The 26,952-nt window shown below is 36.3% G+C and overlaps 1 protein-coding gene across 1 annotated transcript; it reads left to right on the plus strand.

Annotated features, from left to right (window-relative positions):
* Window positions 1–26,612, plus strand: col9a1b (collagen, type IX, alpha 1b). The gene is made up of 32 exons (XM_058384200.1): window positions 1–3,893; window positions 4,449–4,511; window positions 6,060–6,095; window positions 6,175–6,237; window positions 7,129–7,182; window positions 7,456–7,491; window positions 7,737–7,760; window positions 7,862–7,915; window positions 8,272–8,325; window positions 9,615–9,650; window positions 9,748–9,804; window positions 9,939–9,992; window positions 10,393–10,446; window positions 10,546–10,599; window positions 11,012–11,065; window positions 11,323–11,376; window positions 11,906–11,959; window positions 12,398–12,451; window positions 12,570–12,623; window positions 14,717–14,761; window positions 19,495–19,548; window positions 19,631–19,684; window positions 19,782–19,835; window positions 20,571–20,642; window positions 21,410–21,445; window positions 21,559–21,603; window positions 21,701–21,733; window positions 21,932–22,078; window positions 23,376–23,430; window positions 23,900–24,088; window positions 24,276–24,353; window positions 25,077–26,612. The coding sequence occupies exons 1-32, from the start codon at window positions 3,819–3,821 to the stop codon at window positions 25,280–25,282; spliced, it is 2,052 nt and encodes a 683-aa protein (XP_058240183.1). The 5' UTR covers window positions 1–3,818; the 3' UTR covers window positions 25,283–26,612.
* The last annotated feature ends 340 nt before the right edge of the window (window positions 26,613–26,952 follow it).

Raw genomic sequence — 26,952 nt, forward strand, 5'->3', positions numbered from 1 at the left:
TAATGAGTCGTCACCCAGGGACCCAAGCATAATGGAGGTCACACTCTTGATCTTATTCTAACATTCAAATTAAACCTAGAAAATATAGTCACATTTCCACAGTCTGAAACTCAGACCATTATCTCATACAAAATGTGTCTTGGTCCCAGTATATGCACTTACCACATGACCATGTAAACCTACATTTGCATCTGCTACTGCAGACAGATTCATCAGTATTTTCCCAGAATTATCATCCATGATTAAATCACTGTCTGACCCCATGGAACTTGATCAGGAGACTGATTACTTAGTTAATGTTTCGCTACACTATAAATAATCTAGCTCCACTTAGAAGAAAAGTGATTAGAGAGAAAAACTTGCACCCTAGTATAATGACCTCACACGCACCTTAAAGCAGATTCCTTACCTTCATGTCAGGATTTGGTCCTCATCATAACAAAGAGAGAGCACTGGTTAAAGTGGTAAATGGCCTACTACTGGCTTCTTATCAGGGTTGTGTCTACCCTGCTGGTGTTGCTTGACCAATGTGCAGCTTTAGATACTGTTAATCCTACTATTTTACTTGATAGGCTAGAAAATGTTGTTGATGTTAGAGGAACAGCCCTCTCCTGGCTCAGGTCTTATTTGACTGATCATTATTTGTTTGTAGGTGTAAATGGTGACTTCTCTATGCATACTAAGCTTAACCTTGGTGTTCCACAAGATTCTGTTTTAGGCCCTCTGCTTTTCTCCTTACATATGATGCCTTTTGGCAGGAGCGTATCTAGTATTTGAAAACATCAGGGGCTGAGCCCAAAACATCAGGGGCTACTTAGGCAGAGTGGGTTAGCAAGAATAACACGTTTTGTAAGAGCATTTTTATGCAATATTGTTTAATAATAAACACAAATTAACACAAATAGTATGCAACTTTAGAAAATTTAATTCAATCATTTTTCTGACTCCTCCCATCATTTCAGAGTCTTGCTACTAAAAAAGGAGTTGATTAATTTCATTACCTTTTCTCTCTCACACAGGTATGCCATGCAATATTATCTCTTTTACAGCTTGTGTGTGTAGCTGTGTCGTGGAGATCCTTTATTATTACTATTATTTTACAATAATCTATATTATACATGCACCTATTATTTCATCAGAATCAGAATCAGAAAAAGTTTTATTGCCAGGTACAGCAAAGGGTCAGCAAAGAGCACTTTACAGTACTAGTAATTTGTCTTGGTGTCAGGTGCAAACTTATACACAGGTATGTAATGTCTGTACAAATGTACACGATTTTAGAAAAGAGCTAGAATAAGTTAAATAAATACTGTATAAAGTGACTTGCATGAGAAGTAGTGCAATGGAATGTAAAAAGTGAAAGTGACTGTCCAAACATATATACAGATGTGAGGTGTGTACACAATCTAGAATTAGATAAATTTTGTGTACAAAAGTGTGAGTTTGAATGAACAGTAGTGCAATTTAGAATGTGGAAGTGATTGTCCGGGTTGGGGGGTTGGGGGTCAACAGGCTGGGGAAGAAACTGTTTGTGGCATGAGGTCCTGGTCCCGGTCCTGATGGACTGGAGCCTCTTGCCAGAGGGGAGGGACCGTTCGTTTCCGGGATGAGAGGGGTCGGCTGCGATCTAGGCTGCACGTCTCCGGGTACAGCTCCTGGAGAGATGGGAGACTGCAGCCGATCACCTTCTCAGCAGAGTGGATGACACGCTGAAGCTTGGCCTTGTCCCTGGCTGTAGCTGCAGCAAACCAGACTGTGATGGAGGATGTGAGGATAGATTCAATGATGGCAGTGTAGAAGTTCACCAGTATCTTCTCAGGGAGAAGATTTCTGATTTATGCTGCCACTACTGTGTGAATTATTCTTTGTTTATTTTTTATTTTTTACAGCCTCTCTTCACTTCTCTTATTGTTCTCTCATCTCTCATCCTCTCATCTGTCTTGCTACTTGTATCTTGTCTACTTCATGCTCTTGGTGACTTTTCTATACTATTTCTTTGAGGGTGGAATCATCAGAGAGTATCTCCGAGACTTAAAATAGTCAATCACCATACTAATATTTATAGTGCTGAGAATTCCTTTTTCTACTGACAGAACAGCCGAATGATGGAGTCTGTTTTGGCCCATTGTTCACCTAAGTCATGTCTGTATTTTAACTTAAATACTGCATTAGTTGAATAATAGAAAGTCATGATGTTCAGACTGTAATGTCTTAGCATTTTAACAGTTTATATTTTATTTAGATCTATCTTTCGGCTTATTTAATTTAAGGCTTTTGTACGTCTTAGGTATGGAATAATATTCAAATGGGTCCTTATGTCAGGGGTTTTCAGAATCAAAGACAGTGGGCCTCCTTTTTGACACAACATACATTTGTTAGCCTACTTTTATCAACTGTGTTAAACATTAAATATTAGAAGTTAGACTTTTATCTGAATAATAAGATTGTTGTGTTTTGTGACATTTTTATTGCTCTCCCGCTCAAGGTGTAGGTGTAGGACATTAAAGTATCGCGAGAGCGGTTCTAGAGCATATTCCAGCGCACACTCTCGCGGTATTTTGGTATGTGTGTGTATGTGTGTGTGTGTGTCCGCGCGCGCATGCGGAGAGAGATGTCAGTGAAAATCGTGTACAGTAAACGGCAACAGTACTCTAATAAAATAATCAACATCTCATTAATTCCTTTACGCTCCGGTGGCAAAATTTGGGATAAAACTTTCGGGGCTGGACGCCCCTGCTTGCCTCCACAATTTCTTTAGTACAACTTCCCAGTCCCTTCACAAATTCCTGTTGGACATTTTAAGGGAGTCATTGGTTTAAACCCACATTTCAGTGCTACAAGATATGAGTCTGAGTATACTGTGCTGCAGAACATGGCCACAAAGCTACAGATATGCTATAAATGTCATATAGATTGCAATTTTTTGAGCATTTTTAATTATTTCTTGAAAGCTTGCAGCATACAGAACTTAAACCCCAGATCCTGAATTTAGTCTCCTAGGCAATAAATGTTCCACACCTACAGAAATACAAAAAAATGTTAATAGGCCTACAGGAGTGGGTAGCATCTGTAGCAATATCTATTTAGATAGCCAACTTATCTACCACTAATGCGTTGTATGCATATTTCTCTACTTCAGCAGAGACTGTTTTGAGGATTTACTGATTTATTGATGGCATAGAGATCAGAAATGATCGCAATTACCCCTAGAGACCCCGCATCCCGACAACTACTTCAGACAGGCTTTGCTTTTCACTCGCACGAACATTTGGTTTCAAACAAAACAAACAAGAAAAAACTCCGTCCTTTTTTTCTCCAAATAGAATTGTTAAATATTTATTTGCAGGCCTACATGTTAAATATAAATATCAACATTAAATATAATGTTAAGTGAAACGTTATCTGAAACCTGCGCGCTTTGGATATGGCACGTCCTTTATTGTGTGGCCCGACCAGGAAAAAATCACTATTTATTCATTTCTTTTCTTCTGTTAAATACAAACCAGCAGATGCTTTTAAAATAACAAGACTGTCAGTGACAGTGGACATTCGCTATTTTTTGGCAGTAACATAACCTCATAGTAGGTTAACTGTAAGGTCAAGTGACACGTCCTTGTAAAATTTACCACTGAACATGTGAATGTGCTTTGTGCCGTTCACAAAACCGCCTCTTCGTGAATTTCCACACACAGTTTTCCATTTCTATCCAATTACTTTTCGTCAGCCATCTCATGAATATACATGAGGACGTTATGCTTATCCTTTGACATTTAATTACTGGAAGCGGACTTAGTTGGAGTGGCTTGACCAGGACGACTATGACTCGTGCTACAGGCTTCCGCGAGTCGCTCTCCTTGCTTTTGTTGGGGATCTGTCTCATCACTTCAGCTCAGGTAGGCTTTTTATCTACGTATGTACCCTACTCTAGGGCACTTTACACAGCTAAAATCAGGTTATATTTGAGGGATAAATAGTTTAGGATTCGTTGTCAATTTAAAAGGAGTGGTTGGTCATGCATAGCTGTCAGAATTTTGGAAGTAATTTTCATATATTACATAATTCCACAAGTAGATGAAAAACCGTCTATCTGGCTTTAATAAGCAGAATTTTTCCTAATGTGTTAACTGCATCTTTAAGAATGTTTGCAGTTACAAAATAGATGTACCATGCTATAACTACTTGTAAGAGTAAATACGGAGCTTGTCATCCTTATCAGGATATTATATATATATTTTTGGACAGAGTCAGCCTATTAAATAGCCTACTGTCTAAATATATTGATTTTAATTTCTTCACACCTGCTGCTTCACTGTCTGTATTTAGTGGTAGGCTACTGAAAGTAACCTCTCTCAATGTATGTCACACCTGTTCACCAGACCTGCCATAACGGCAACAGGTGAATATTACCTTGGGACATTGTGGTTATGTGCTTCTATATTTCTGAACAGAAGTACGTGGGACCAGTCGGCCCACCAGGTCCTGCTGGTGTCCCGGGAATCGACGGAATTTCCGTAAGTTGAACAGTAATATTCTAAAGCTCACTTGAACCATGATCTGTAATTTTTTAACCCGTGCATCAAAACTTACTAAACCGAAGGCTACTTATGTAATATGCAACCAGCTAGGCTTAATTACCAGAACACGTGACATTAGTATTTATTATAAAGTCTTATTTGAGAGAAAACAAGTTTTAAAATATCATGATCATGAGTAGGATACTGGCATAATTGTAAGATCATGTAACTGCATTATTTTGAAATATTGCTTTCGTACTCAAACCGAAACAGCTCAACATCTGGACAGCTCAACATCTGGACAGCTCAACATCTAGCGCACGTTCACACACACATTGTAAACAATATAGACCTCTGTTTCATGCACTGTACACCCTGCTACAGTCTTTATATGTTTACATGCACAATATGAAAACAACAAAATGAAAACTTTAAATGCAATAAAAAAAAAAGCTACTCAGTTACATGCTTGGCCCTGAGTGTTTTTCTAATCAGCACCCATTTTTACTCTAATGATAGCAGTGCCTTTGGCTATTTACATGTATCTTTGCTCTGCAATCCTACTCTAAAGTTAGCTGAGCATATGGACATCCATACCTAAGCAAGTTAAGTGAGATAGTATGACATTTCAGTAGGTCTTTGTTGGATAGTATTTAATACTTTTTACATTTTTTTCTCAACATAAACAAAGAAGAGAAAAAAATGTGTTGGAAGCCAGTAAAATCTTGCTCCATTTAATGATTTACTGTTGCTGCTGTTGAAATACAGCCATGACTGTTTTTATAGGCATGTATTTTTGTCATCTCAGTGATACCAGTGACTTTCGTTTCAGCCACATTCTTTAACCAAATGCCTAAAGACCTAGTTTCTAAGGTTATAGATACTGAGGTATTAATAAATTAAAAACTTTTTTCTTATGATTGATTTTATTGCAACATCTGTTTTAAAAAAACAAACAAGAAACCCTACATATTTTAAACAAGCATAAACTTAGTTTAATTAATTTACTTTAACTCTGACCACCCCAGAATTAAACAGTTATAGACTTCAATTATCTATATATTCCATAATTAGATTAAACTACTCAGCTCATTCATTTGTACTTTATCTACGCTAAGATTAATATATACAAATACTCACTAACTAAGCACATCATTGCTAGTGTAGCCTAAGTAAAGCAATGCTGTGCCACTGTAAGCCTCATACAGTATTAGTTCAGAGTAAATTAGAACCTCACTATCATTCATGAACCCCTTTTCTAATGCTTCGATATTTTGTGTGCTATAAAACAAAGTGTGCTGCAAAACAAAGTGTGCTTTTTCCAGGTTCATATTTGGATGGAACTCTCTAGTACCAAGTACATACAATATGTTTGAGATTTTAAAAATATTTTTAGATTTTTAGATTAATTCTTTTTAGATTTTCTATTTCTTAGATTTCTTAGCACACCAAATTGCAAGGAGTATATTTAATTTAATTTGCATGCTTCTGAAACAAAAGTCAGAGAGAGAACCTTACAATATTAAGACCACTGTTTTCTTTCAGGGGGAAAGAGGTGAAGATGGAGAAGTTGGCTCTGCAGTAAGTATTGATCTGTTTATTTAATTAAATAGCAATAAACTTTAAAAAATCTGTAGATTAAAACAATGTCAATTTAAAGGGACTTGATGGTGATCCTGGGAAACCTGGTTCTGCTGGACTTCCTGGATTGCCTGGAGATGATGTAAGTGCTTCACCACAATCTGTGTTCACAGTTTGTTTGAGTTCTACAGTACAGCCATAGCATCAAATGTGTGAGAGATACTGAGAGTTCTTTTTGTGTGTTGATGTTTGTTTGAGATGAGGTGGGGAGTGATTTCTACAAATAGGCCAAAAAAGCCAAAACTATCTCACACCTGCCTGAGGAAACAAACCCTATAAATGCTTCCTCCTTTCCACAGCAGTCTTTTTGTCTATGTCTGGAGAGCTCAGTTTTTGTTTATTTTTTTGTAGTAGAGGATACAGTGGGTGTTTAAAAAGTTTAAAAATGTTATGATGAATGAGAATGAAAGTGTGTGCCTTATTTGGAGGGTCAAATATTACATTTCTAGACAATGGATAGTATGTCTACACATTACAAAGCATTTTCTTCTAGTTCTATCAAATCTGTCAAACCTGCGGTACGCCAAAAATAAAGAAGAAATGATCTTAATTTGAATTGTATATATATTATAACTTCTATATATGAAACCTGCATTCTGCATTTTATTTACATGTGGATGTAGCAGCAACATGATAAAACACACACTGGCATTATCCTAATCTTTTAGGGCAGTGTTTTTCAGTCCTGGAGTACCACTACCCTCTGCATTTTGTTTTTTCTCTGCTCCTGATTCAACAAATGTGATGCAATTTTAAAGACATCTTAAAGGCATTATTTAAGCCAACTGAGTGCCTGCCTTATGGCATAGCACCACAAGCCTCATAACAAAATGTATGTTAATACATGGTTACAAGATGAATCTTGAAAAATGGTCTGTATAGTACCATTGACTGCTTCTGTATGCATTTACTATATTTTAGTAAAAGGTTTGTATAGTGTTTTCCCTAATTTTTGCACTTCTCTTATTCTTAGGGTTTGACTGGACCCATAGGAGATGCAGGACCAAGTGGCCCCAGTGGACAGAAGGTGAGTGAAATTCACTCCTTAGCTTTCTATTTGATAGATGAAGAAATTGTTGTTGAGAGTAATTCTTTATAATAATCCATAATCCCCTTAAAACTATTGTTTATTCATGTAACTATCACACAAACAAGAACATTGAACTTGGCCTCTGTTTTCTTAGTTGTATTTTTTAGACACAATGACCAAACACATGGTGGCTTACTGATATATTTTTTTATCATATTGTTATAAAATATTTTTTTCTTGTTGCATTTAAATATTTGTGGTATGATTCAGGGAGAGCCAGGAAAACCTGGACCTCGGGGAGAAGCTGTAAGTATGAAACAATCTGATGATTTCAATACTTTTACTGCCAAACTCATCTATGTGTCTTTTACTCTTAATGTTTACGTATAAGTGTGATCAATTTTGTGTTTAATCTTTAACAAATTGTGTCTGTGATTATTCTAAGATAACTGTGGTTTGCTTATTTTAAACTAGTAATTTGTACAGAATAATTTTCTATTGAAGGCATATATGCAGAACAGGGTATCTCAAATCATCTTTCTTCTTTCTAGGGTATTGGGCCTGATGGACCCCTGGTGAGCTCTACTTGTGTTCTGCCTCATTTACTGTTAACTGTGAAATTGGTTTTACACAAATAATGTACCCAGCAGTTTTTATGATAAATGTTTATGTGCAGGGCCCACCAGGGCCTGGTGGACTTCCAGGTGACCTTGGTAAAGTTGGCCCTACTGTAAGTAACTTGTTTGCACTAAACTGATTTTGGTATTACTGTAAAGATATTTGCAGACATGCCATGTTACAAGAAAATATTAAGTATAGTTTACAGAAAAATATTCAAATTTTCACCAAAACCTGATTTCATTGCTTATAATAAATTTAATTTAAGCAATTAAATAAAGAATATTTAATGGATTTTTTAGTGTACACTCTTACAATGTAGTAAATAATGTTTGACTAAGTGGCAATACAAACATGAGTTATCGAATATCACATAATATCAAAATAAATGTTTTAAGATAAATTATGCGTAGTAAAGCATACAAAATGTTACAAGCAGCTGATTACAAGCTGATTCTTGTATAATAGGGAGCTATGGGTGTCAGAGGGCCAGCAGGACCCCGTGGGCCACAAGGACCTCGTGTAAGTATGTTCTTTCAGAAAAGAGATACCATGAAATCATAAATGAGAACTCAACAGAATTCATGGTTACAGAGAATGTAATTAAGCTGTATGTTTTACTGTAAACTAACATTCTAAATAGATAGATAGATAGATAGATAGATAGATAGATAGATAGATAGATAGATAGATAGATAGATAGATAGACAAACATTCGCAAAAAATCAAGCATTCACAGATAGCCATGAATACAGCATGAGAGAACAATGCAAAGGGCAAAAAAGAAACAATAGAATGAGAGATATGAAATTCAATAGAAATAAACAAACTTATAAATAAGGCACTTGGATATTGTGCAAGAAAGTGGGAAGGTGCCAGTTAAAATGTGGTAGTTCACTACTACTACAGTTTCAGCTACTACTGCTAACATTACAATATGACATACATTTTAATTTCTGTGGGTAAAAATGATCTGGCATGACCTTAGTGCAGCGCAGATTACCTTTTTACAGTGCAGATTAGTCTGTTACTTCAGGTGCTTCCCTGTAAAATACTTTCAATATGTGATGTAGTGAATATGTGGTGCTGTCCTCAATGCCTAGCTGAGTGTCCTTTCTTCACAGAGCGTCCCTCTTAATCAGTTTGTTATTTTTCTAATGCATTACTCACATTACTACTGATATGTATTAAATATAGATCTACTTATCCAGAATTTCATTCCTAAGTTTTTGCTAAGCAAAGACACCCCACTGAGACTACAGTCTCATAAATATATGCAACAGGTAAGAAGAAGACAAGAATAAAGCCTTTATGTGTCACATATACATTATAGTAAATTTACATTCTTTTTTCACGTATGCCAGATTAGTCAGAGTGCAGGGTCAATGTCCTGTATAATACTGCAAATACAAGAAATATATTTAAAAAAACGATTTAAAAAATAATTAAAATATTTGTCCATTATTGGTAAAAGGTGTTCTATGTACCATTCTACTGATATTAGACAAAACATTAACAGCTAATTCTATATACTGTGGAACCAGCCATTTGAATGGAATACCTTATTCATTATTTCTACAGGTAAATGTCTTGAATAAGTACAGTGGTATTTTACCCAGAATGGCCGTATGTAAAGAGAGGGAGCACAGTTGCATAGACTAATGTCCTTTCCAAGTAAGGTCACAGTGAGGCACAGCTGTTCTATTACTTGTAATAAAACATAGTTTGGAACTATGTCTGTAAAATGTCACATAAATAACAGTAATTTAAACTGATATGATAATCTCTAAAAGAAGTCTCTTTGGTTTTAGGGTGCTGCAGGCATACAGGGTGGGACAATGGAACTGGTAAAATATTGTTTATAGTAATTCCTACACTATACGTTTTTTTTTTTTTCCAAGTGGTTTTTGATGTGTGTCTATAAACTATTCCCCTTCCTTTTAGTGCCCCAATGCATGTCCACCTGGTACACCTGGACACCCTGGATTACCTGGGATGAAAGTGAGCAATAGATAGAGACAAACATATTTTTGAAGCAAATAATGTATTGGTAAAAGTTGATACTGTACCTATTTTTCAAACATTGCACATATCAACTGCTGAGTGTAGTCCTGACAATTTTATTTATTTGACAGGGCCACAAAGGTGTGAAGGGTGAGGCCGGAGAACCAGGTAAACAGGGACACATGGTAAGAACTCATCTGAGTCTCTTGATCTTTTTCCTTTTGTTCTATCACTGACTATGAGATAATTTGACCAACAAGATCTTGTCAGGAGTACAGAGTTGAGAGGCAGAGCTCTTTCAAGTGCCTATTTATAATGCAGGTTTTAATGCTAAATGAATATCTGGTTCAGCTTTTGATCTCAAAATACAGTATGTGCAGTACTTGTAGAAATTTTGTGTAGCATTGTAAATTTTGTAGTATATAGATAGATGAATTGATTCTTAAAAATTTACATGCCTTTGTCTTTGCTAATTTGTAAAATGTTTAGATTGTTGATTTATGTTCTACACTCAAGCATTTTAATAACTCTAAATTAAGTTAGCCTTAAATAACTTTAAATAAATAACATAATTGATTTCATCAGGGAGAAGTGGGAGACCAGGGTGCCCCTGGAGAGGTTGGATCCTACGGCCCAATAGTGAGTGCAGAAACCTCTCTATTGTATCTGTAACCTTTACACTGCATTTACACAGACTGTTTCTGAAAGACATTCACTAACCTGGCTTTGTCGTCTCAGGGTCCACAAGGAATTCAAGGTGCTACAGGAATTATGGGTTCCAAAGGAGAAATGGCAAGTAAAGGTTTAAAATATTTTTGATAGCCAGCCCTAACAGTCAAATGACATATAACTTTGTGACCGTGGCATATAAGGTCAGTTATGTTCTTTTGGATTACTGGATGACTTCATGGATGCCTATGGCATTGTTAGTATTGCACATCGACCTATACCCTGTTCATCTGATGACAGCACGTGTGCTTAAACCAAACTTGTAGTTAACTTGTAGTCCCCTCTCAGAAATCATTCTAATATTCTTCTCTTGCATTAGATGGCTACCAGGGAGTCAATTGTTTCAATTGACAATTGCTGTCCAGCTTTCTTGGCACACATGTATTGTTGAGTGCACATGTACTTTAAGTGCAGTCTGTAGCATTGCAGAGTTACTGGTGCTTTACACATTCATGAAATCTTCTGATTCTTCCAGGGACCTCGGGGCAATGATGGGGATCCAGGTCCTCAGGGGGTTGTTGGTGCCACTGTAAGTTTCATTGACACTGTTTTCTATTTACCTAAACTATTACCCTGTGCTGGGATAGGCTCCAGCAGATTCCCGTGACCCTAATTAGGAATAAAGCGGGTATAGAAGCTGAATGAATGAATTACCCTCCCTTGTTGAAGAGTATTGTTGAAGAGAATAATTGCTTTAATTGCAACAATCCAAGTGCTGAAATGTATATATTTCACTAGTGCCACAATTAAATAATGTGTGCTGATAAAGATGTGTTTCATTTGCAGGGTGATCAAGGCCAGAGGGGCCTAATGGGAGAATCTGGTCCTAGTGGAGAACAAGTATGTATGATGACTAGAAATCAATCCAGGGGTGGACAAATTAATAGACAACAGCTTATGTGTCCAAACTATTACATTTTTATTCAGAGTTGCTCAGAAGGTTAGCAGTTACACAGCATGTTCTATGTATTATAATAATAAAACAAACTTTTTAGAAACAGGAAAACTAAGTATGGAATGTCCTCATGGTGTCAAGAAAAAATTAAGACACTAACCAGATTGGAATAATATTTTGTTTGAGTGTTAATTAGAAAACACCCTAGTTCAAATACTGATATAATCCCAAACTGAGCAAGCACATTAGAGGGGTTGGCTATCATCAGGTTGGCTAGCTAATGGATTTAGAATTTGTCCACCTATATTGTCCATTTCATGCTGCATTCAGTATAAAGCCATTACAAACTGAAATGCCAAAAGTTTCACTGAATGTTTATGAAATGTATAGGTATATACATTGTATACTATATGATTATGCTAAAGAAAATTTTTTATATGCACCTGTTGGAATTGTGCTAATCTCTGCTTTCAGGGAGCCCAGGGACAAAGAGGCATCACTGGACTTCCAGGGCCAAAGGGTGAGAGTGTAAGTGTAGAGGACCAAGATAAAAATCTATGTAAATTTCTTTGTCACACTTTGCACTTTACTGAAATCACAGCGTAAATAGCATGTAACGGCTTGTTAATGAAAAATGTAGGAAGACATTTATTTTTCTTATTAAATCCTTTAGTAGATCACTGTGCCCCATGTTCAAAACCTACAATAATCAATATAATTTCTAGACATACACTGTAGTGTAGTGGATGGAGGAACACAGACAGAAGAGACTGGAGTAGGTAGAAGAGTTTTTTTGGTGCTCAGTGGAAGTGAGGGACAATGAGGATTAAAGTGGTTAGTTTTTCCAAACTAATTCACTTGCTTGCTATGAAGACATGCATGTGTGTGTACTAAGTCTGTGTTACAAATCTGATATTATTTTAAATTCTTTGTCACACACATTATCATTTTGTTTTATATTGTTAGGGTTTACCTGGTGTAGATGGGCGTGATGGAATTCCTGGATTGCCTGGACTTAAGGTAAGGCAGTAATAGCTTGGGCTTTAGTTATAAGTTATTGCAGATTATATTATAATACTTGAATATGATATCTAAAATAATTAGGTTAATAAAGCTCAGCAAACTACATTTCATATAGGGCAGCCCTGGGAAACCTGGAAACCCTGGAGAGATCGGACTTCAAGGACTACCTGTAAGTTTCTGCCTTTGAGTCACATCCTGGGGTTTTCCCTCTTTTTCAAAAACTATTTAGAAACTATTAATTTCAAGACATGAACCAAAACCAAACACACATTATTAATTGAACATACCAAACACATTATCACATGGAACAAAGTGCAGTAGTGCTGTAGGCTTCTATGTGAGCTGTGCAGCTTGGCTTGGCATCTTGAAAATCTGCCATTACACTATGATTAACCAAAAGATCTCTGCTCTCTGAATAGTGACCACCTCTTCCTCTAAGGATAAACAAATCACTTTTGCATTACATTTCAAATACACCAAATCAGGCATAATATTATGACCACCTGACTAATATTGTGTTGGTCCTCCTTTTGCTGCCAAAAAAGCCCTGACCTGTCGAGGCATGCACTAGATCCCTGAAGGTGTGCTGTGGTATCTGGCACCAAGATGTTAGCAGCAGATCCTTTAAACCCTGTAAGTTGCGAGGTGGGGCCCATGGAGGCAACTTTCAGGACTTAAAGGACTCTATTGATAGATACTGACCACTGCAGACCGGGAACACCCCACAAGAGCTGCAGTTTTGGAGATGCTCTGATCCAGTGGTCTAGCCAATTTGGCCCTTGTCAAACTCGCTCAAATCCTTACGCTTGCCCATTTTTCCTGCTTATAACACATCAACTTTGAGGACAAAAACTTGCTGCCTAATATATCCCACCCACTAACAGGTGCCATGATGAGGAAATAATCAGTGTTATTCACTTCACCTATCAATTGTCATAATGTTATGGCTGATTGGTGTATTTGTGGTGCAAAAGTAAGAGTGTGTGTAACTTGTGGGCAGCAAAATCAACATTTGAAACATACAGTAGCAAATTCAAGCAGCTGTAATTGTTGATGTGTTTGTGCTATACTGATATCAAAGAAAAAAAGTGAGATTATATTATATAGGTGTACAAATCTCACTGAAGGAATTTACATAGGACAGATGTGTTAAATTTGTTACACATTCGTTGATACAGGTGTGTGAATGTGTTTTGCATCATATTCACTGCAGCAACTGTAACAAAAAATCTGATCGTATGTGAGTTTCTTAATTCATAGAAGAGGATTTGTTTACCTGCAACAAATAATTTGAGATGGTCAAACTTTTGTGTTGTATTTGTGAGATTTGTGCCACACTGTATATGTTGGCTAAAAATATTTTTTTAATATGCATCATTATGCACATTTATTTGACCTGCCTAAACATATCAGTTTGAAGCATGTAATGTGCTTTTGTTTTAATTTTTTTTTTCAGTCTCCACACCATTAGTGTGGATTACTATGAGCATTTACTACTAATTACTCTGAGCATTTATTAAACCCTGCATATGTCTCCTTGTAATTGTGAAATTATGATGATTTTATCCTAATACATTTCTGAGTGTCATTCCCTTTTTTTCTCTTTTCTTCTGTTCCTTTGTTCAGATTACAATTATGTCTGTTATTCTCTGCATGCCTATGTTGACACCCATTACAAACTCTAACAATCTATTATGGATTTGCTCTTACAAACCTCAGACTGCACATATTCACTTGTGTCTTGCAGCCTAACTCTACTCATTACAATTGTCCAGTGAACACCAACTGGTTTTTCTATTGTGACAGTTGAGGCAGACAGAATTCAAATGACTTGGAATAGGTGAAGCTCTGTTGTAGTGATGTAGAATTGATATAGGTAAAGATTTAGTCTGGTGATTTAAAGTGATATAAAGAGATATGCAACACAATGCTAAACTAATATGGCTGTAAGGTTCTTTAAACTTGCCTGGGTATTTTTGCTTATTTGGAAAAGGGGGAATTGATTATTTAGTTCCAAATATAACTTAGAATGTATAGAAAAAAGGGAAAAAACCTTACCTCGAAATAAAAATAGACATTCTGCAATCTAACAATTCCTCTTTTAACATTTTATCTTCTGAAAACGTTAAGTGTTTTTAAAACAAATCTAATTTTACTTGAATGGAGAGGTGGAATTTTTTTTTGGTGTGACAGAATCAAAACATTTATGTAACTTTTGTGAATCTATAATATTGTTTATGTCACATATATTTGTTTCTGTAGGGCTTACCTGGTGTTACAGGATCAAAGGGCGTTCCTGGTGAAAAGGTGAGCAATGTACTTGGGATTCATGATATTTAGAACCCATCCTAATTAAGTAAATATAGTAGAGTCAAAGAAAGTTCCTTTAACAATCGAAGTGTAAATTGTGTCATTTTTCTTAATGTTTACGGAACAGTTCTTCCTGATTATAAGACCAATTTGTAAAATATACTTGAAGTTTCTTGTAAATTGCTCTTTTTGGATATGATTCACTAATTTTTAAAAGTTCTAAAAATCAATTTCTTAGTGTTTATGGAACATTTTTCTTCAGAATCATAATCAGCTTTATTGCCAAGTACTGTGGGTTTTGCACGTACAAGGAATTTGTCTTGGTGTATTGGTGCACAACAATAAAAAATATAAAGAAAAATCTAAGAATTTTAAACAAGATTAACTGTGTAGAAAATATAGATACACATATACACTGTAATAGTGCAGTATTATATTGTATAAAAAAGTGAACCACTGCAAACAATTAATTAACCAATGTTTAGTCAGTGCATGTGGAAACATTAACTGTACATTAACTGTAAATAGCGACCAGTGCAAAACTTGCAGTTTGAGGTAGGAATGTAAGATAAAGGTACTGGAGCAGTATGGCTATTTGAATTGTGTGCGTTAATTTGAATCATGTGAACATAACAAAGGGGTTTGTGCGTTTATGTGTTAATGTCCAAGTAAGTGGATAAGAGACCATGGTGGGTCCTGCATATTGTGGCTGAGGCCAGTTGCTGATGGGAAGAAACTGTTTTATGGCATGAGGTTTTTATCTTGAAGGACTGCAGTCTTCTGCAGGTGAGGAATGTCTTGAAAAGATCACGTCCAGGGTGAGAGGGGTCAGCCACACTCTTAACTGCCCACTTCAGGGACCTGGAAGTCAACAGGTCCTGAAGAGGTGGTAAATTGCACCTAATCACCTTCTTAGCAGAATGAATGGCAGTCTGTTTTTGTCCCTGGTAGTGGCAGCAGTGTATCAGGTGGTGATGGAGGAGGTGAGTATAGACTTGATAATGGAGGTGTAGAGTGCACCATCATCGTCTTTGGTAGGCTGAACTTCATTAGCTGCCACAGAAAGTACAACTGCTGGTGTGCTTTTTTAATTAAAAAGTCTATATGCAGCACCCACATGAGGTCCTTGGCGAGGAGTCCACTGTATTGACTGGGGAGTCATGTAGTCATGTAGTATAATTGGTGTAGGTGGTGCTGGGTTCTTAATAAAGTCAACTACCATCTCCACTGTTTTCACAGCATTAAGCTCCAGGTTGTTCTGACTACACCAGATTACCAGATAATTAATCTCCCTTCTGTAGGCATAGTCATTCACATCAGAGATGAGCCCAGTGAGGGTGGTGTCATCCACAATCTTCAATAGTTTGACAGACTAGTGACTGGATTTGCAGCTGTTGCTGTACGGTAGATAGATAGAGGAAAAAGCCTTGTGGGGAACCAGTATTCATGGTCCGTGAGTCAGAGACATGTTTTCCCAGTCTCAAATGCTGTTTCCTGTCAGTCAGGAAGTCTGTGATCCACCTACAGGTAGAATCAGGCACACTCAGCTGAGAGAGCTTGTCCTGTAGTAGAGCAGGAATGATGGTATTGAAAGCATAGCTGAACTACACAAACAGGATCCTGCATAGGTTCCCAGGTGCTGGAAGATGAAGTAGAGGGCCATATTAATTGGCTCTGTAGGCACTCTGCAGGGGGTCCAGGAGAGGGTCTGTGATGGTGGGGCAGCATGAGGCGTTCAAAGGACTTCATTACTATAGATGTCAGAGAAACAGGTCTGTAGTCATTAACTCCTATAATCCTGGGTTTTTTGGGGAATTGATAGTGGAAGTCTTGAAGCAGGCTGGCACTGGGCATATCTTGGTGGATGGAGAGACAGAGTCAGGTCCAGCTGTTTTATGTGGATTCTGTCTTTTTGAAGGATGGAGAGAGTTGTTCATGAGGTCATTCTTGGTGTGGGGGAGGAGGGGGAGGAGGGCTTTGAGGTATACATCTGTGGAGAGTTTCCAGCCCAGCCGTTGGGGTAGTGAAGCTGAGGGCTGGAGTTGAGTTTGATGGCTGGTGTCGTTGGGGATGTTGGTGACAGGACTGTCCCATTTATCTTCAAGGTGACAGTTGGCTGTTGTCCAGACAGAGGTCTTTAGGAGAGGGGGGTTTTTCCTGAGAATACTCTTAGAATGTTCTTGTTTCTGCTTATGCAGACATTTCCCAATACTTCCCAATTTTTAAAAATGTAATATAACACAGTAATACTAAATGAGATCAAGCCAAAAGAAATTTCTCTCTGATCAAACAAGGTAGATATTTTTTTGATCTAGCAGACTAAAATGTAAACTCATGAATCATATATTAACTTAGCAAAATTTGGAAATGCTGCATTTCAAGTTTAAGTACAAGTACAAGTTTGTTTTAAATATTAATCACATGATTAGAAGGTGAATGGAATGGATTACAATTTACTAAAATAATTTGAATTAGCTTTATATGGAATATACATTTCTGTGAAAGGTCCATGGAAAACACATAGACACAACCAGGGGGTATATTTTCCAATAGTAATGGATCTAAGTGAATAATGAACAACTTAACAAAGGCCAAATGTTACATATGACTCTTATGTTGATGACTATGTATGTGCAAAGAAGATTTCCATGCTAACACAGCTCTGTGGTCCTGGCTATTGCAGGAGAGGATTCACTCAGTAAAAGAGAAAATTAACTATGCAAGACCTGTAAATGGTCATATTGTATGTATTTAGACTGTAAATTTGTTGAGGTCATGGAAACTACATAGAATTTCCATGTTTTTTTTAAAAGACCCACAATATTGCGCCATATTTCGATGTGTCAACAACAACTATGTTTGTGGTTTACTGATTCATATCCCCTGCCCAACACAAAAATGATAGAAGACCCCCAAATTTAAATAAGAAACTGGAAATAATGTTAAGGAACAATGCTGATTAGAAACAATAGAAAATCACTAAAGTGTTATTCTTTATTATAGACCATGGGTCTTCAACTAAAATTGCTTGAGGTCCAGTAAATGAACCTTCCTTGCCAGCCGAGGCCAGGACAATCATATACCTTAAAACATGAACTGATGCTTTTGGCCAGACTAAACAAATTAGTGTAAATCAAATATTTATTGGACACAATATATAGATAATAGGATAATAATTTGCTGAACTGGGATTAACAATGATAATTAATGATGCACACCTCACTGGTTCAAACAAAACAAAAAACAGAAATCTCATACCACATTTTATCTTTACATGTATTGTCTCTACTTAACTAAATGTATTTAATGCTGAACACTGCCCTCTTCTGTGCTTCACATTGCATTGGTAAAAGATCATCAATATCATGCAGAAAAACAAACAGGCTTTATCTGTTAATTTGTACTGTTTCTTAAGTCCATAAAAACCCAATTAAAATTAAATAAAATTGCTTGTTAGGCTGAACTGAGTTAAACATAAAACTTCTTAGGTCCAAAAAATATATATCACATCACATTCATGTTAATTTGCATACGTTTTCTGATTGAGAACTTCAGTGGGAGAAATTGGCTCTGGCCTTTCTAGCTATCACTTTGAATCTTGGGAGGAATGGAGTCAGTGCAATCCTCAAACTGGAATGTAAATGTTCATTGGTCATTCTTGACCTGTATTTACTTTTGATAATGTTAAGTGTTGAGAATCCTGACTCACAGCTATGTGTTGAACCTAACATGCTCAAGGTGTGTAGTGCCACTTTCCTAAGTCCAGGAAAAACAGCCATTCATCTCGGAAAACTCGGTTTTCACCATCAACTTTCCTTATTATTGAGAATGCCATTGTTTTTCATTCACTGAAAGTTTCATCTGTTTTTGCTCCACTCTCTGCTATATTCACTGCACTCAGAACTGCATGTCTGAACGTAGTAACAGTGAGCATAGTAACTGTAGTAGCAACCTGTGCCACCATAGGACCCACATGGCTCTACTGAGCTGACCTTGATGTGCCTGATATAAATTTGATTTCATTAGAAAATAGCTTTTGGCATATATTTATTTCATTATGTGAAAAGGATTTGCGGCCCGGATGGACACATCTCAGTCCGGACCGGAGTCCGCCAGTTGGTGACCGCTGTAATAGACTATACTTTATTCATTCATTTACCTTAATAAAATATGAAGAAAATGGGCTTTCACTGATAACCACAAATTAACTGAGTGACAGTAAATTGAAATCAAAGAATACCTTTGGCATGGTTGCAGTGCTGCTAATGGCTTTTGTCCGTTTTTCGATATTTGATGCACTGGGAGTTAGAAAGGGTTTGAGGTTACCTACTATACATTATGTTTATTTTTAACATACACATTGGAATAGTGTATTTTTATGAAGGTGCAGGGGGGTGATTTCTTGTGATGTATAGTAGGTAATATATGCACTCCTATTGTAATCCCCAACTCTCATACTCATAATCATAAATAACCAACTCATAATCTTTCATGTTGAGTCAATGACTTACAACTTGTCAACAGAATATTATTATACGACAAAATAATTATTGCTGCAGAGAAACGGTGGGTGTATTGAAGTGTGAAAAAGACTTCCTCATGTATAGTAGGGGAATTATAGTTGGAATTATGCCAAGCTGCTCTCCAACCACATTGTGTTTTTTCATTATTTCAGCACAAATCTTTGTTTAATAAAATTGGATTATATTTAACACATCTTTTGATTGTAGGGCAGTGCTGGACAGTCAGGCCTTATTGGAACTATGGGATCTGCTGGGAAGCCTGTAAGTTGGCCATAACCTATGTAATATCACAGCAGTTAAAGATGCTAGTAGTAAGATAATCTGATGTCATGTTTCTAACCAGGGAGAACGTGGAAAACAGGGAGAAGTTGGACCTGTTGGCCCTATTGGTGAACCGGTGAGCACTGATACTCCAACAGTGTTGCTATTATTATTATTATTATTATTATTATTATTATTATTATTATTATTACTACATCTTTTCTTTTGTTTAGGGAGATAGAGGTGAGCCAGGGCCATCTGGACCTATGGGGAACCCAGGAGCCAGAGTAAGTGCTAAATGTGCATGTGTGTCTATAACTCCTTGTGTGACTACTAGTTTCCCTTAATAGGTTCTGAATGACTTAATATTTTGAATTTTACAAGGACATTTAGATACCAGATGGTTTTCTTTAGTTCTTTTGCAGAATCTATATTTTGTTTATAGTTGGTTACTTATATGTGAGTTCCCATTACTAAAGACCAAGCCAACCCAATCAATGATGGTCATATATTCAAGATACTTATTAAAGAATAGTTTAGTCAATGCCAGTAGGTTGATACTGGCATTATCCCAAGCCCATAACATATTCAAAATATGGTTTAAGTGTCTCAATCCATTTTTATGAGATGACTGCTTAAAGATTTCAATGGAAACAGTAGAGAGTTGTTGTGCAGAGACTATTCTTTAAAATCTATATTTCAAATACTTATTTAAATTGATTTGTAGGAAATAAACCATAGTTTGTAAAATGTTATTGAGTAACTGGGATGTACTTATAAATTCTTTTAAGCTACAAGACCCATCTCCAATGAATTCACTGTTGTTTTTTGGCAGTTACTGTAAGATTTTTCTCATTGTGTGAATTCAGCCAGCCTGATAATGAAAATGATGCATTATAGGGTCCACTTTTTTAGAACTTAGCTACCATAATTAAAAACTGTAAACATTTGTTTTCACTGTCATTACATCCTCTCTGAAGTATGCAAAGACTATTTAATATTAATATTAAAGTTATTTGCAGGGCTCTAAAGGTGATATTGGTCTTCCTGGACTTCCTGGATCCCCAGGTGCACCTGGAGAGAAAGGAGAAAGGGTAAGAGAATTTTAAAAATCTTATTTCAGATATTCTGATATTAATGTAATTTGATATTATGTAATTCAGCACAGTCAATAATCTATAAGTTATTTAGCTATCAAGCTTACAACTTTTTAATTTACACTCACACGCATTATATATATATACACACACAAACAAATCAGCCATAACATTATGAGTCAAGGAGGCTCATTGATGCACGTGGGGAGCGAAGGCTGGCCCATGTGATCCAATCCAGCAGTTGATGTTGTTCACTGGTTGCTGGTTTTGATAGAAAGGTTTCAGAATACACAGTGCATCACAGTTTGTTGTGTATAGGGCTGCACAGTGACAGACCAGTCAGGGTACCCATCATACTGACCCCTGTGCACCACCAAAAGCACCAACAATGGACATGTGAGCATCAGAACTGGACCACGGAGCAATAGAAGGTGGCCTGGTCTGATGAATCACGTTTTCTTTTACATCACATATATATATATATATATATATATATATATATATATATATATATATATATATATATATATATATATATTACCTTTAGTGACACCTCCAGTAACTCCGAAGAACTTTGCAGAACCTCTCTGAATCAAATTTTCTGCATTCAGCCAAAATTTTTCATTATTTTTATTCTAGCTTCAATGTTTTTCTGATAAAGAACACCCAGACATGTGTTAGTTAGAATCTTTTTTAGAATTAATATGTATTTAATCTGCTTGTGAAAATAATCCTTTGGTTAATTTTTCTTAATAATGTATCAGGGGGACCCCGGTGAATTAGGATCTAAAGGAGAACAGGTGAGGTTTTGATCTATTTAAGGATTTCTTTATCCACATCAAACTGCACCAGCTTAATAGCACCATATACATAAGCATGCGAAGAAATATGGTATTATTTTGGTATGTTCTAGGGAGGGCAAGGTGCAGAGGGATCCCCTGGAGACAAAGGAGATGTTGTAAGTTGAATAACTTCACGCATGGAATAAACTTTTATTAATATACAAATATACACTGTTGGATGGATATGCATTCTTATGTGTCATGTCCATTTAGGGGGAGCTTGGAGAGCCTGGACCTAAAGGAGCAGTAAGTTTTGGATTTAGTATTTTTAGCCATAATGCTGGTTTTATGAAGACTTAAAATAACTATATTATGAAAAAATTATTTACGATTTTTATTGAGAATTGTTTTATTGTCATTAATGTTGGGCCGCTTGTTGTATTACCATTTTAATGCTTTTATGCTTTTATGTTTAATTTTTTTTCTTTTCTTTTTAAATTTTAGACTGGTTATCCAGGAGAACCAGGGAAGAGAGGCCCTGAAGGTGCCCGTGGGCAGCCTGGGATCGAGGGACCCCAAGGTAGTGCTGGACCCCGTGGCGTACAGGGGAACAGAGGAGCTCCTGGTCCACGTGGTTCTCAAGGCCCCGCAGTAAGTCAACTATTTAAACAATGCAAAGATTAATTGTTCTTAAAACTTCATTTAAACAGGTTTGCTACATTACGAAGAAATGTAAATAGAATCCAGTGACTTACAACCTGCCAAATGTATGCATGTATAAGGTGTTGCCCAAATTTACAATGGGTAAAATATTTCTAACATACAAAATGAAATGAAGTGATAAAATGCAGGAATCAAGCATGTACGTTCAGCATGCTTTTGATTGTGGCACCCCAGAAATCATTGTCAAAGTCTGTAGCAGGATTATGACATGTATGCCATATATGTTACAGGAATACATAATGGAAACAAAACATGACAAGACAAGACATGAAGTGAAACAAAACTTATATGGTTTAAATAAAAAAGAGGCATTTAGAACACACCTAGGTGAAAACACCTAAAAAAGAGTAGCACATGATTTCTTAAGTTGCTTTTTAATAATAAGTATATTTGATAATCTTCACAATGCTTCCTTTTTAAAACGCCTGAAACAGAGTAAAAACAAACAAGGGTCATCAGATTTCTGAAGCTGGTGTTTGATTTATTTAAGAATTTTTTCCAATGCTGTTATGAAAAAGAATGTTGTACCACTTGAATGTATCATAAAAAATAATGTGACAATTCCTTGACAAACTGCTTATGCAAAATATACACAATGACATGCTTGTGACAGATCCTGGCTCTGAACTTTCACTAGGCCACTCTAAAATATCAATTATGTTTCAATTCAGTCAGACATAGACATGCTTTGATGTTTAGAATCATTGTCTATCGCATATTTCATATTCACATTTTAGCTAACAGATGACCATAACATTTTCTGGTATAGAGCAGAATCCATGCTTCCTTTACTAATTGCAAGCATGTATTATACAATTCTGTTCCAAAACACAGATTCAGTTAGTTATTTTATTGAAAAGTTTAAATGGTTACCTAAGCAAAAAAAAAAATAACATGAATGGAGAAATTGGATGGTTTCTAATCTGGAGAAAGGCACTTCACAATGCACAAAAATAAGAACACAAATACTAGCAGCTCTGAATGTAACTTTTTTTTACTGTAATTGTTGATAAGAAGGTTCTTTTAGTGTAACATCAGTAATAATGTAATATATTGACATTATTTTTCAGCACAGGGGTTGTGGGACATATTTAGTTTCAAATGGTTTAAATGTATATGACTTGTTTTGTAAATCTGATGCATGTCATACCTAATTTATCAGAGGTGTGCTTACTTTTATATGTCAGATAGTAAGATTGCTGTGTGAATGAATATCTGTTCACAGGGGAAAGGGCCAGGTGATCAGCACATCAAACAAGTTTGTATGCGAGTAATGCAGGGTAAGTGCAGAACATACAAATTAACCTTTTTTGTTCATCAAAATTTGTTTATCAAATCTTGGTTATCAAGTCTAAAATAGCACTGCATGAATCTTGCATGAATCTTTTGATGTAGGTCTTTCTCAGTACATGATCCTGCTTCAAATACAAAGTAATCAAATTTGTTAAAAGCAGTATGGATGCCTAACCTAATATTATAACTTATATCACACCATGTATATGCACCTATACTGAGAACATGATTGTTCTTGGTGGTATTTTTGGTATGGTGTACATGCAAGATAGGCATTATAATGATGTGTTTATGTATGTTATAAAATTCAGTGAAATGCAAAGTAACCCTATTATTGATTTTGTGGGAATAAAAGTTAGTGGAATTACTTCATAGTTTTGCATGTATACTTGGAAAAAAATGCAATGTCATCAGAGCTGTTCATGCAAATCTTAAAGTAGGTGTTTCTTGTTATAGAGCAACTGGCCCAGCTAGCTGCCAGTCTGAGGAGACCTGAGTCTGGTGCTATTGGACTGCCTGGCAGACCTGGGCCCCCTGGTCCTCCAGGTCCCTCAGGAGACAGTGGTTTCCCTGGACAAGCTGGTGCAAGAGGACTCCCTGGGCTCAAAGGACCTCCTGGAACAATGGGTCTCAAAGGGCCTAAGGGTGGGCAACTATTTATTAGATACTGTTTGTTGTGATTGTCCGTGTCCAGAAACGATGTTTGTTGGTAGGCACACATCAAGGAGGAAGTGTCTTTGGTGGGCAACATTGGATTATTTTGTTGTTGGAATAATTCTAATGGTGACAAAATACAAATAGAATTTATATATGTATTTTTATTATTTTACAGGTGAATCTGGAGATAGAGGAGACAGAGGGCAAACTGTACGAGGTCCTAAAGGGATGCCAGGACCACCTGGCCTGCCAGGTCAGCATCAGCCTGGTGCCATTGCACCTTGGACAACTATAATCACTGTCCACCTTTTTACCTGTATACCTATGCATTCATGCAGTTATCCAGTCAGCTAATCATGTGTCAAAAAATGCAGCTACAAGCCAAGAGATTCAGTTATGTTCATATCAAACAGCAGAATGAAGAAAAAGTGTGATCTCTGTTACTTTAATCCTGGCATGGATGTTAATACCAGAAGGGCTGGTGTGAATATTTCATAAAATGCTGCTCTCCTAGGAATTTCACATACAACATACAACAATCAAATCTTAATCTTAATTCTTTGTGGCAAGATGTTGGACATTCCTTTGAAATTCTGTTAGTGTCAAATTCCCTCATTACCATCTGTTTGATTTATCAGACCAAGCTATGTTTTTCCAGTCTTATCTGTTCTGCTCACCTCAAATGTTTAGAGTGGTTATCTAAGTAGTCACCTCAAAGCAGTCTGACCATTCTCTGTTGAACTCTCTGATCAACAAGGTGTTTCCACCACCATTCTCTTTGAAGTCTAGAGATTGTTGTATGTGAAAATCCGAGGAGATCCGAAGTTATAAGAATAAACACCCTTGCCATCAGTTTTAAGCACAAATCTATGCCTAAACTTAGTCTGTGCATTCTTTTATAAAAGATACCCCCGATCATTAAATCTAATGGCTATACATATTTTCCTTAGTTTATGCTTTTGCTTTGATTTTTCAGGTGAGCCTGGTAAGCCAGGTTATGGTCAAGATGGCCATGATGGTGGAAGTGGTTTACCAGGCCTTCCTGGACAGCCTGGTGTTCCTGGACCTCCTGGCCCTGCTGGACCTCCAGGTCACTGTGACCCATCAGCATGCAACTTGAGCATGGGGACTGCTTCCCAGTCCCTCACAAACTATGACCATAAAGGGCCAGCTGGTTACTGAGGTTTTTTCTGGACAAAAAAACAAGAGAGAATGTTGTGTGTAGGAATATTGTTTTGTATTTTTTATACATTAAAGTGCCCCATAACACACATTATGTTTAATTATAAATTGGTAATTTATTATTGCCCTTTTTTTAAGATCTATGGTTTATTACAAAAGGGCAAGGTGACTTGTTTGAACCTCACATTGGCTCTGGCTGGGGCCCATTCTGAAGTTATCATGTTTGTGTCCTACGCTCTCTGAAGGCTATGCTTTTCACAAAAATCTGAAGGGCCTTTTTTTCTCTACTGGGACTTTCTCTTTTCTCTAACTAGGCTGTTTTGGGAATGCAACAAATGCAAGCTACTGGTTGTTATCAGGAGTAGCTGTAAACAACACGGAACCCAGAGTGTACTTGACAAAGCATTTTTATTTAGCTGTTTTATTCTGTTTATAGCATTTTAGAAGGGTCCTTTAAAAGCTTCACCACTGGTTAAAACAAGCCTACAAATGACAAGCATGGGTAAGCATCAGAAGAACATCATGTTAAATTGAAAGCAGAATGTATTTGTTCACCAAAATCAGAGAATTCATCATATATTGATAAGTTGATAACTTTTCCTGCTTTAGCTATTGAAATTATATGTTGCTACTGTGCATTTAAGTAATTTATTTAAGTGCAACCAAATGTGTCATAATATTCCATAACAGCCCCAATTACTAACAACAGCAATGTAATCTAGCACAAAAGTTCTATTTACATCAGTAGTCTTTATTAGTTTGCATATTGGACTATGAGAGTCTCAAGCAGTTGAACAAATTTTGTAAGATTGTAACATGAGCCACTGTGATAACAAAGGTATAAACTTATATAATTCAAGAATCACATTTTGAATGCATTTTTAAAGGCAGTATTTTATTTTGTTGTGAAGTGGCTTTTTTGTTATAAATAAATAAATAAATAAATAAATAAATAAATAAATAAATAAATAAATAAATAAATAAATAATTGTACAATATATTTAGGCAGCATATCACTGGACCCTAATGTTCCTTCTTGGTGAGAAACCATTGTAGTTATAAATAATGTTATCAAAGCTGAAACACTAGTAAACTGAATTATCAGTTAAAGTAACATGCTATCAGGGTGGCCCTTCCATCTAAAAGGGGAGTGGCAATTTTAGAAGAAAACACAGTGCTACATAATTTATTTTATGAATTTGTGTAAATTTCTGTTTTGGGCTGCACAGTGTAAATGCACATTTTGCTGCTGGGTTTAGGGGCTTATGAGGAATACATAAAAACATGCAATGGTACATTGTACTTCTGTTTGTTTTATATAGGAATTATATGAGATTGATTTTGAAGGTTGTAAAGGAATACACATTTATACAATTTTTCAGTGTTTGTGTATTAATTTAAACAACAGTGGGTTATAAACAATGTGTTTAATTAGCTTAATCTCATGCTGAAAATATGGGAGAATCTGACTGTATCTGATTTAAGTGCAAAAAATTAATGCATCACAATTATTGGCATCTTTAGAAATTCTTGTCACTGGTGCATGTTCTTCTTAAGTGTTTAAGAAGCCATCCATGACTTTCTCCTTTACAGAGAGGCCATATTCTCTTTGATAGGATATGATACAATATAGAAACTACACAAACTTCTTATATTCACTTCAATTAAAA

Source organism: Hemibagrus wyckioides, linkage group LG29 (assembly GCF_019097595.1).
Source record: "Hemibagrus wyckioides isolate EC202008001 linkage group LG29, SWU_Hwy_1.0, whole genome shotgun sequence".
Lineage (NCBI taxonomy): Eukaryota > Metazoa > Chordata > Actinopteri > Siluriformes > Bagridae > Hemibagrus > Hemibagrus wyckioides.